General features: G+C 38.1%; 1 protein-coding gene across 1 annotated transcript in view; it reads right to left on the reverse strand.

Annotated features, from left to right (window-relative positions):
* LOC122798305 (cadherin-7) overlaps positions 1–12,410 on the reverse strand; it is a 705,913-nt gene that overhangs the window by 183,194 nt on the left and 510,309 nt on the right. The window contains exon 6 of the mRNA XM_044067132.1: positions 9,535–9,722. Within this exon, the coding sequence (XP_043923067.1) occupies positions 9,535–9,722 (188 nt within the window). The remainder of the gene's footprint in view (positions 1–9,534; positions 9,723–12,410) is intronic.

Consider the following 12,410-nt stretch of genomic DNA (forward strand, 5'->3'; position numbering starts at 1 on the left):
ATTTTACAACAAAGGAGAATGAAGCAGTCTTCAGCACCCTTCATATTCATGACATGATTTTCCTTAATCGTAATGCAAGGCTGATGAAGGTGATGTTGATGATGATGATGATAAAGATGATAGTGCAAGGAAGCAGCAGAAGAAGTAGTAGGGGATGTTATCTGGTGGATAAATAATGTAAATGTCATGGATTTACAGACACGGCATGTCAGCAGCAACAGCAGTGTGATGCAGAGAAAAGGATATGTGCGTAGCAACACACCACAGAAAATGCTCTTTAAGAACAGCAACTAGGGTGACACTTTCAGCAGCACTGATAGCAAATAGTTTGTTCTGTCCACAGATGGCCATAGTTATACCTGAACTATTATGTTTAGTATGCCAGAGGTGTGCATTTTCACTTTGCCTTACCAGATAGGTATAATGCATTTTTGTATTCATTCATACACTCAAAAATATTTATGGCGCGGCTATATATTTCTCTACATACCTATAGACAGAGACAAGCAGAAACACATGGCACACACATACACACGTGCAAATCTTAGCACTGTGGAGAAACAGCCTGATGTTTCTTACTCTCCAGATGATGAGGTTACGGGTATTTGGACTACATGTCCCAAGTGATTATACTGCAAATTGAAAACAGGAAGTAGACGCCAATCATATTGCACTTGTGTGTCGCTTATTACAGACTCATCAGCAATTAGTAATGGCATTAGTAATGGCAGAAAAAGTAAAAAAGCTGCAAATACTGAAAGAAAATCATGTTTTTTTAAATTTACAGTGTATGGAATATAAGCATAAATATTTTGCTATCTTTTGGGGATTTTTATGTTATTGTGCTGCCATTTCCAGATGGTATGGGTACACTATTCTTTACTGATATAGGTAGTGTAGGTGCACACAGTATAGAAGTCATGGACTCCAGTAACGTGCAAGTGAGGCTGGTATTATTTAATACTTCAGATATGCAGAACACAGCTACAGGTACAAGTTGTGGTGAGCAGACCTCTGCCATGTGCCTCCTTTACGTTTTGAAGACCATTGTAGAGTTTATGCAGTGAAGGTGGTGCAAACTGTAAAGCTAAATTTAAAGTCCGCTTCCTGCTCCTTCAAGAACAAAGTCCAATGGGATACTAATATTGTGGTCCATACTACAGAAGTCCATTAATTAGCTTGGTGGAGGAGGGGACAAATATGATAGGTGTTACATGTGGGCTGTGGACAGTTAGGATACACTAATTATCTGTTAAGATAAGTATGTTCCACAGAACGTCTGTCTAGACACATCATATCTTTCTAGGCAGGCACCACTGTGGCTGTCTGTGAAGTTTCACACATCTTTCTTCTATGCATAATGTCTCAGAGATACAATATCATGACACAGTGATAGGCATGGCAGTTATTGCAAATAGAGATCATTGTGAGATGCGATGGCGATTAAGACTTTTTCACATGCACTGTCACAATGAATTACCATTTGCAAAGCTGGTCATCTGGTGATCATTATTCTGATACGTTCACACTTTGACATCTGTGGGGTTGCAGCACTGCTGTGAAATCATCAAAGGACTCCCTGACAGTATGTATTTTGGATATGTGTTGTGCCTGGGGCTATGGATTCCAACAATGATCCCTGCCACAGTCTGACATGGTCATAACCTATGATCTGATTCAGGCTGTCACAAACTGTCACCAATAACTTAAAGGGGTCCACCCCATTTTTTACATTCTTTTTAGCTGGCTTCTGCAGCAATTTATAAGAACCTTATCTTGGAAGGCTCAGCATGGCTGCATTTCTTCGTTGTCTGTACCTATGATATGAAAACATCTATCACTGATTCTAAAGGCATATCCAACATCCAGCACCTACTTTTAGTGTCCCTATATACTGTCTCCATTGTATCTTGAATATGCCAGTTAACTGAAGAGAAGCACAGTAGCTCATTGCTAACGATCTCTGTCTCTGAGCTGTTTGGTCTTGAGTTATGTGTCTGTGGTGTTATCATGTTCTCTCAAAGTCTATATGGCTTTTCTTTCTACAGCTCTTTCAAATATAATCTATACTGTGGTATTTATAGTGGCGGTGTCTAATTCAGCTGGTAAAAAAGACATGTAGTGGTTAGTATTATCTGTCATGGCTTTACAGGGACAAAACATTTCAGTGACTAAAGAGAACAAAAAACATAAACTTCCTGGGAGAAAATGGATTGAAATCAATAGCGCCATCACACCCTTACTAAAAAGAAACAAATTAAACAATTCAAAAGTCACAACATGTAAGTAAAAAGAGAAGCATTGAGGAGTTATGTAAATGAAATGTGACTTGGCACCATCATTTTTTTTTTCTATGAGACATTGTCACATACTCAGTTTCTGAGCATACTAGACCCAATCCACTCCCTGCACACACCTGCAAATATCCCCTAGCATTGTCATCCATACCATACTCTACTTAAAACTGGTGCTGTTTATCTCATGCTTGAGACAGAAGTGACTCAGGCGCATGAAGGAGGAGGTGGATGCTATCTTGTTTGGGAGCTGGTGTGTTTTTGCAAAAACTATGCATATGAAAATTTGTTTGGGGGGGTCATCTGTGAGACAGCCCTTCCTAGCTGTACCCAGGCACCAAAAACAGGATTTAAGCAGTCCAAACATATAGAAACAACCTATGAACTTTATATATCATACACACTTCCAAGATATCTGCAACAGATATTGCTTAGGTTGTCATCTGCTGTACATAACAGTTGACATTTTATTACGTGCTCACTCCTCTCCCAGCTATGTTACTTAGCATTTTATGGAAATGCAGGTGACTTGTACTAGTTGTTACAGCTGAGACAGCATCTAGACTTTTGTGCAAATTGATTTGTAAACCAGCATTGTTAGTTAGTTCATAGGTTCATAGATTGGTACTAAGCTAACTGCCTTTGCGAGCCATTTTAAGCCTAGCCAATTATCCCTTGTGAGACTCAAACCTTGCACCTTGTGTTTGTAAGGCAAACACCTTAACCATTAAGCCACCCTAGTTCACCTACGTGTTACATAAACAAATATATAAATTTGGAAAAAAAAGACAGATTTCAGACTAAAAAAAAATGTAAATGCAAGGCAAATTAAATCCTAACATGATGGATTATACATAATTTTCATACTTTTCTTGTGAATTGTTATGCTTCCCTTACTGCAGTTCTCAAACCTGTGAGGAAAAGAAGCAGTACATTTAAAAGTAAAGGTCTGTCTCTTAAAGTACTTCTTTCAATATAATAATGAATTATCCAAATCCTGGCATGCTTGTGCTTTAATGTTTGGGGTACAAACAAGGAAACTCCATGTTGTTTTATGACAGACACAAGAGCATAATCACTTTTTGTAATAATAATAATAATAAGGCCTGTGAGTTAATTTCAGTAGTTCTTATCAGCCAAGTAGCAAAGAGGCGGTGCTACTATTTACAAAGACATCATGTAAAATAATGAAATGTAAAACAGCACCATTTGGAAAAAGTATAATTTTTAACAGAATACAAGCAATCAGTAAATTAGTGGCTTTTGAGTAGAAAAAATATGCACTGGCGTTACTTAAGTGAGAAGTTATGGAAACCAGATAAATACTGTCTGGTGTACTGATGGCTGAAAAGTGACATGGTCAGACATACTGGAGAAGGAAGAATTGCAAGCTTTTGAGAGAATACGTTCCCTCTGCACACAGCCACTGTACGTAAAGTACTAGTACATCTGTAACTGAGCAATAACAGAGTAAGACAGAGCTCAAACCGTATATACAGTTTTATCATTTGTTTAGTCTCTTCCCACATATCCTGTGCTGCCCCACTAGTATCATTTTTAACCCATACTCCTAAATACTTCATTTCATCATGTCCCCATAAATATGGGTATTCCTGAACTAGTTAATGTGTAGCTATATAACTTACTGCTAATGCCTTTGTTTTAGCTTCATTAATTTTGTATCCTGAAAAGATCTGAAACTGACTCAAAATGTTACACAACACTTAAATGTCATTTTCTGGTTTTGTCAGGTATAAAATAATATCATCTGCAAATAAAGCCAGCTTTTCTTGACTACCACAACACTTATATCCTTGAATTTCTGAGTCTCTTATTTCCTGTGCCAGTGATTCTAAATATAATGCAAATAATAAAGGGAAAAAAGGACACCCCTGCCTGGTACCTTTGCTCAAGCAGAAATTATCAGCGAGGACCCCACCCTTTTTTTCACCTCTGATCCCTCATACACCCTCCTAATCAACCTTATAATTCTTTTCAGTCATATACACAGGTCAGACATATTTTTTAAAAAACAGAGAAGTTGCAGATAGCAATTAATAAAGAGCTGGAGGACTGTATCTGGGAGGGGAAGATGGTAAGAATCAAATGGGATAAACTTATTCTTCCAGTAGAACAGGTCAGATTGGGACTACCTGGTTTGAAGGGGTATTTCAAAGCTTCACAGTTAACACTCCTATTCACAGCACAAGCAAAGTGGAAAGGGATGATGATGATGAAACTGGGGGGAAGCTCAAGAAACAAGGAAAGATTTGCATTTTAGATGCAAGCTTTTAAGGAGAATAACAATAATCATACAGAATATTATATTAATAAAGGAACAGAAAGTATTCTAAGAACTAAACCAACGTGGGAATGGATAAATGAGATTTTGCCACAGGAATGACTGCAATTAGGGATACAGACAATAGGCAAGAGGTGGCTGGAATTTATTGGAGAAAACTGGCAAAGGAACCAAGGTACTGGGAGCAAATAATTAGAGAGGAAAGATGATAGAATGGGAAGACGCCAACAACTTATTTGGACTGCAGGTTAGAGATTGCCTTCCCTATCAGGGATTGATATCTGAGTATAGGCAAAGAGAAAGAAATAGGGGGGGGTCCTAAATGAAAGACCAGCACTGGTAGAGTTTTTAATATAATCTAGAACAGAAGCTGCCATTAAAAAGGAATCATTAGTAGAGCATATAAAATATTGCATGATAACTATTTATTTGTTTTATTTTATTTATTTTATATTATATTTCTTGACTGGGATAGTCCAACTGGATGCATGTCCATTTTCAGCGGAGGCCCGGGGAGAAAAGCTCCACAAAAATAATAATAATAATAATAATAATAATAATAATAATGGTACAATAATATTCAAAGAGCGCAAAATGATGTAGATAATTCATTTCAGGAGGTATAACACAGTGGGAATACACTGGCACATGCTAAAGGTTAACAGAGTGAGAAAAAATATAAAATAGATCATTTCACAAATGTAAAGCAAAATAGGAAAATGCTACAGTATAAAAAAGGTTGAATTCAGCAGGCATAACTGTACATTATGACATAACACAACAGATGAATAGAATGACTGGCTTGCTAATAGTCAGATAGGTACAGAAAGACCAAGTTGTTGGAATGGGTTAGTTAGGGTTTCATAGGTTCATAGTTTGTACAAGGCTAATGGCTCTGGAGCCTTTACAAGCCTAGCCCATAGGATTACCATGGCATTGTACCACCCAACCTTAGTTCCCAGAGCCTCTGTTGAGTAGAGCCACTGGAGTGATCCCTGGGGTGAATTTTCTATTCCCCATCCACTCATCAAGATTTCCCTTGAAGAGGGCCAGTGAGGTGCTCTGTTTGACATGTATGGGAAGTCTATTCCATAACATGGTCTGTCCCTGGGTTATAACTCTGTCTCTCCAGCATGTTCTGTTGATTTTCTTAATGAGGTTGAGGTCTCCAGAGTGTGTGGTGTGGGCAGATTGGGATTTCTTTAGATGTAGCATTTCTAACAGACCTGGGTCAGACATGGCTTTGTAAGTCAAGTAGAGATTGCCTCTAAGTAGGCAATATGATAAAGAATAGTTGCAAGTTTTTTGAGTCTGTCCATATAGGACAAGTTTATAAGGCCTAGGATCCTCTTTGTGAGATACTTTGTGGCCTCTCCAGCTGTTGCAGGTGTCTAGTGAGGTACATGCCAAATAGGGCATCGTACTCAAAGATTGGCCTAATAAGGGAAGAGTAGAGGGAGACAATGACTTCTCCGGCAGGGGTTAGAGCCAGTTAGTTTTAAAGTATATTTTAAGGCCTTGTTTAAATGGGGATAGAGATGTTTCTTGGGTAAGAGTTGCAGGACGTTGGTTCCAAATATTACAAACTGAGTTAGCAAACAGAGAATCCCCTGTTGTGTTGTTGGATTTTAGGGTTAGGACTGATAGTCTGCTGGATGAATAAAGTGGCGTGAGAGCATTATATGGGCTGACAATGCTCTTGAGGTTTGGGGTATTGTCAGGTTGGTTGAGAACTTTGTCTGCTACTGTAAGCTGGTTGAACTTCAAAAGGGAAGGAAATTCTAGCCAGTCAAGTTGAACTAGGTTGTTGCAATGGTGAGTTTTGTATGCCATACCTGTGACAAATCTAGCTATGTGGTAGTAATAGGAGGCTATTTTACTGAAGTTAGTTTTAGAAAGGTTAGTAAATACCGGTGAGGCATAGAAGAGAGTTGAGAGAAGATGGGTTTGTGCAATAGCAACCCTAGCAAAAGGGGTGAGGAAAGGTTTGACCTTGTAGAGGGAGCCTAGTTCTTTTGTTAATGGACTTAAGTGGTCAATATGCATGTCAAATTTGAGGTTAGTATCTATTAGTACTCCTAGGAGCTTAGTTTGGTCATCACCTTATCATCAACTATAAGAATTAATCAGAGGAGGTTAAAAAGGATTAGGAAGAGAGATTGGATAAGCAATTCACAAAGAAGCAATGAGAGGATATATGTATGCCTCCCAAATATGCAACAAAATCTAGAAGATTTAGGATTTTTCCCTGGAAATGTTAATATTGATAGTTTTATACCCCAAGTAGACTCCAGAGAATTTTTCCTCAGGCAGACAGCAAATGTTGGCGGTGTGAAGGGGAAGAAAGAGGTAATTGAGAACATATTTTATGGGAGTGTGGTGAGTTGGCAGACTTTAAGGATTCCCTGCAGGATGCACTGTCTGAGATGCTGGGTGGGCGGATGAGTCTGAAGAGGGAGATGATTTTTCTAGCCTATGATACAGTATCGGAATTGCCTAGAAATAGTAAGGCCTTGCTATGTCTAATAATGGTGGCTGTCAAAAAATGAATTACTAGAAAATGGAAATCAAAATCTAAACCGACTATACTGGAAGTAGTAAATATAGTAACACAGATAAAACAACTGGAACTGAGATCTTTAGAAAAGGGTATGAGCAAACTACATAGGAAAATGGGAATTGTGGGAACAATACATATAATAATGTATACTGTTTGCAACTGGGAGTGTATCAGTATGGGTTGTGATGTAAAATTCTTGCAACTAGGATTGGTATTCTTGTAGTTTGTTTTCATTTATATAAATGTATGATTGCCTATGTAGTAAGTGATGCTTTACTAAAGATGTTTAAAAAAAGTAAGAATTGAATAATTTGTGTAATGTTGCTGAGGTTATATGATCTTCTTCTTCCGGCGTTTCCTGGTTAGGGGTCGCCACAGCAGAACTCCTGTCCGCTAATGATTGGCAACAGATTTTCACAGTGCTGAGGTGCCAGCTCAACGCCCAACCTTCAGTGAAGGCATGCCCATTCACACATGTCTTTCAAATGCCACTTGACCACGGGGAGGACATGCAGACTCCACACAGAAGACACTCCAGCTGAGAATCAAACAGGAAAACCTCTTGCTGTAAGGCGACAACACTACCGCTGCACCACTGTGGCTTACGCTGAGGTTATATGATATATAGCAATATATGTGAAGTATGTTTGCTACGTTAATATAGTTTGATTACTTTTATATGAATGTAAATTTGCCTATGTCACAAGTGATAATTCAATAAAGGTGTTTGGAAAAAAAAGAAACCTTATATGCAGTTAAGCACACCCAAGATCTTCTTAGGTCATCAAAATAGGAGAACAGAAATGTGAATGACCTTTCAGTGGTCTTGACGTAGGCCCGAATAATGACCGATATATGAAAGACAAGAGAAGAGTACATGGTAGATATAGAAGGCTTGTAAAACAGATTCAGTTTTGCATATTTAAGAAATAATGAAATCCAATAACAAATGTCTACTGATTTAAAATCCTGTACCAAGAGTTGCAGTTTTTCTAAACAGGCAGCCACTACAGCCATTGCAAAAAGTCTGCAGTGTTATTCAAATCTAAGCCAGGAAGCAAGTAAAAAAAGAAGGATAGAGAAAGCTAATGTCCATTATTTTTAGCCATGGTGCAAATATGAAATAAAACAGAAGCTATGAGGGTGATGTCACTGCTTCACTAATATTTTAAAAAGTTAGTTAAAGTCAGTATAATTTTGTGAGATTTGCCAAAGCAGCTTTCTTTATTTTTTTTCTTTAATCTCTGCTTCCAGCCAACCATCAGTCCACCTCCAAATCTAATTAGCAGATTTTTTCCTAAAAGCAAGTGCTTTCCTGAGCCCATTCATTTACATGAAGCTGTCATTGGTGCAGCCAGTTGGAATGGTTCTAACTTTGCATCCATGTCCTCTTCTCTAATGATGGTATACAATAGACATAGTGAAGGACTGTCCCTTACTTCTGCAACTGAAGGAAATCCAGAGGTAACCTTGCCTAATGAAACAAACACATTACTCCAGCCCCTGTTGGACACATAGGTGCAATATCATTATCTTAGACATGAACCCCTCCCATCCCTTCTGAGAAAGTGAGCATGCTCATCCCATAAACACTTCACCCTCTTCAGCCAGCAGGTAAACAAGTTAGCTCTATATGCCAATGGAGGTAGCATAAAAATTCATTTACTATAAGTTCCATGAGCATGTCCAGTATTATAGAATTCATTGCAAAACGTTTAAATTATGAGTATGCAGCATGAAAGACAAAGCAGAAAATCATCAAACACCGTTGCTAGATTTTGCCTATTGCTTTCTCTTCACCTGCTCCATAGACCACAGATGGCTATGAAACATTCTGTTAGCAAATTTAAGAGAAATAACAGCATTCCATATAGGTTACAGCTATAAACCTGAATAATTATACTTTCTTAACTCAACTTAATTTCCCAGTATAGAAGGGCAAGTAAATCATTAAGTTATCAACACTGGCAGCAGCTAGCTGATTTCTAAAATTAAAGTACAACGTGTATGACTTTATTAATTTGTGTTATTAATATAACCTTTGTTTCTTTGGGTTAACACTGTTGTACATGCTAATTTACTGAAATTTAAAATGGAAGAAAATATATAGAGGAGTACAAAAACACCATTATTTAAAAGAAAATTAATGTGTTATATGTTCAGATAATCATGTATGTCTAAACTGTATGTAATGCGTGTTCCCATTGCCCAGATTAAGTTAGATATGCACCAAATCTTTTCTGTTAGTGCTAGTGGTGCTAATACTGCATTTTTGTACAGGCTTTACATATCAACGGGCATTATTAAATGGATGCATGCCACTGTTACTTTCTTACAAGCTGATGAACCATTTACAGACTGCTAAAATACAATATTACCTTCAAGACAGTTAAGATTCCATCTTGTGTGTCTTTATCTACTGAAACCTTAAAGATTCCAATGCCATCTCCATCCACAATCTTGTATTCCATTTCTGCATTAGATCCTGCATCCGCATCTAGAGCTTTTATCCTAGCAACAGCTGAGGCTACAGGCAAAGACTCGGGCACATTGTACTGATATGACCCTAGAAAATTGAAAACAGTTATTGACCAAAATATATCCACTTTTCAAAGCAAAAATAAACAGCATTTCAGGCTTTTAACCTGCACTAAATGTTTATAGATTAGTCATATTTCCTGGACATTCCTTGGAAAGAGCTTAACATTTCTAATGATTTAAGAGTCACTGTGATTTTTTTTTTTTGGAAAAGTTTACTTTTGTTTATCATAATGCAGACACAGATGCAGTAAAACAGTGTATAAAATAAGACTCTTACTAAAATATTATGTAGCTTTATATACAGTAGTGCTACATACAATCTTATTAAACGTTTGTAAATATAAGATTTTAGATAGCTAACGATACCTCTCAACTTCTAAGAGCAAGGAATCTGAACAAAGGCATAAATAATGGAGAGACAAAGACACAAAAATAGGGACACATATTACTCTTACAAACTTAGAAAAGGGAAGAATAACAGGTTTTGCATTAGCATGAATTTTAAGGTTTGAAGTCTGAAACTGAAATTCCTGTCATTATTTTTCTGACTTCAGCCCTCAATATTTTGCCAATGATTTGCCAAAAAAAAAACAACTTTTTGAGAAACAGACTAAAATATGAGGCAAAAATCTGGACATTCTGCACAAATCTCTACAGTTGAGAGGTATGTATCTAACAAATTGTTTGGAAAGTCTGTCAAGTGCAAAGACTCATAGTATTTTGGAAAATGGAGAACTGTGTTTACTCTTAACAACACAAGATGTATGGTGATCAGAGCTATAATATATAGAAAGGTGTTAGAGGTGGTATGGGTTTTCTTTGGTAGCTCTTGTTTCCCCCACATTCCAAAGACATGCAGTAGGTGGATCGGGCACTCCAAATTGGCCATAGGTATGAGTGTGCATATGTATAGTATGTGTATGTGTAGTATGGAAGAGCAACCCTTGCAGGGCTAGCCACCCAACAGTGTGAGCATTGTCTCTAGATGATTGTCACTGCTGAAGTGACACCCCAATCCCATGTGAAAAAAATTGGAAAAAAGCTCAACATTCTTGTAAAGATACCCATTTTCAAAACAGTGGGCTGCCATCAAACTGCAGTACTAAAGCAGTGTGTATGTTTGTAAGTGTGTGTGTGTGTATGTGTGTGTGTGTGTGTGTGTGCGTGTGTGCGTGTGTGCGTGTGTGTGTGTGTGTGTGCGTGTGTGTGTGTGTGTGTGTGTGTGTGTGTGTGTGTGTGTGTGTGTATGCATGCATGTGTGTGTGTGTATATGTGTCCGTGCATATGTGTAATTGTCTGTGGGTTAAAGTTACAACAAAGGCTCGGGAAGAATATCAATTTAGTGGGTTGTGTTTGTGATTTACAATGTGGTGGTATTTGAGTGTATGTGCAAGTGTTTTTGGGTTAGGGTTAGAATAAGGGCTAGGTTAGGGTGACTTTTTTTGATGGTGTATGTGCTCCTGTAAATGTCTTGTGCAATGCCATTGTTAGGGAAAGGGGTTTGGGTAAGGTAATATGCAGTGCTGGAGTTTGATGTAGTGGAAATGTTGTGGTTAGCACAAGAGTAAGTTAGGAATGGGCAACCCCTTCTACTGCCCAACTAACATGTGATAACCCTACCCCTACCCCTAAGCATAACACTAATCCAACACATTACCTTACCAATACTTTTTTGATAACACTACTATTACATGACACAGGCTTGGACACACAAGACATGCATCAACATATACAAATTACACTAAATTGATCACTTTACCTAGCCATAACCTTAGCACGTAAGATGCAAATGGCACTTGCCTTCCACTCACATACAACAAAAAATCTATCCCCTACCATAGCTGTTACTCTCACCCTAATCCACAAATATTTGCACATACACTCCAACCCCTGATGAACCCACATTCAATGAAATTAGCACACAACAAACAAAACATATGCGTTCCTTAAAATCAACCATGTTACCAATCAGCTTTAAGAACCACAGGTATCTAGCTTTCAGCAAAATTACTGTTTTGATAATTGCTTATCAACAAAATGTTAAGAGAGCCATATATAGCCAGAGGCCCTTAATATTGGCCTTGACTTCCAAGAAGTAGATACCAAAAAGGGGTGGACCCAGCCTACAGCCATGAGGGACTCCACTAGTGACCAACCTCTTTGTGGAGGTGGAGGTGAAGATAGACTATCCTATACTATCTTCCTGCATCTTTTCTAAGAGCTAGCTGGCTAGCCAGTGTGTAACATATGGTTTCAAGGCTAAATTCTTGAGCTTGTTTACAATGCCTGAGTGGTGTATTACATCACATGCCTTAGCCAGGTCAAGAATGGCAGTATGCACCATTTTGCACTCCTCCTTTGCCTTGGTGAATTTCTCAAAAGAAGTCCAGGATGAGTAGGCATATGGGACTACTCAGACTTATGGGTCTGTAGTTACTGGGGTCTGTTGATGGTCCACTCTTGGGACCACCCTTGACTGCTATAGTTCCCTATTCACATGGCACAAAGCCTGTCTAGATTCTACACTTAAACAGTGGCTCCAGTGGTCCTGATAGGTCATGTTCCAGGCTACTTAAGAGACACCCTTTTATGTTATTGGGGCTTAAAAATAAAAGCAAACCGGTACCATGGCTACCAATATGCAACTTTTAATAAAACAACACAGTTGAACAACTTAAAAACGCAGGTAATACTTTTGCTACAAACAGCCTTA

This window comes from Protopterus annectens, chromosome 3.part1 (assembly GCF_019279795.1).
Source record: "Protopterus annectens isolate FY-2018-M chromosome 3.part1, PAN1.0, whole genome shotgun sequence".
In the NCBI taxonomy this organism is placed as follows: domain Eukaryota; kingdom Metazoa; phylum Chordata; order Ceratodontiformes; family Protopteridae; genus Protopterus; species Protopterus annectens.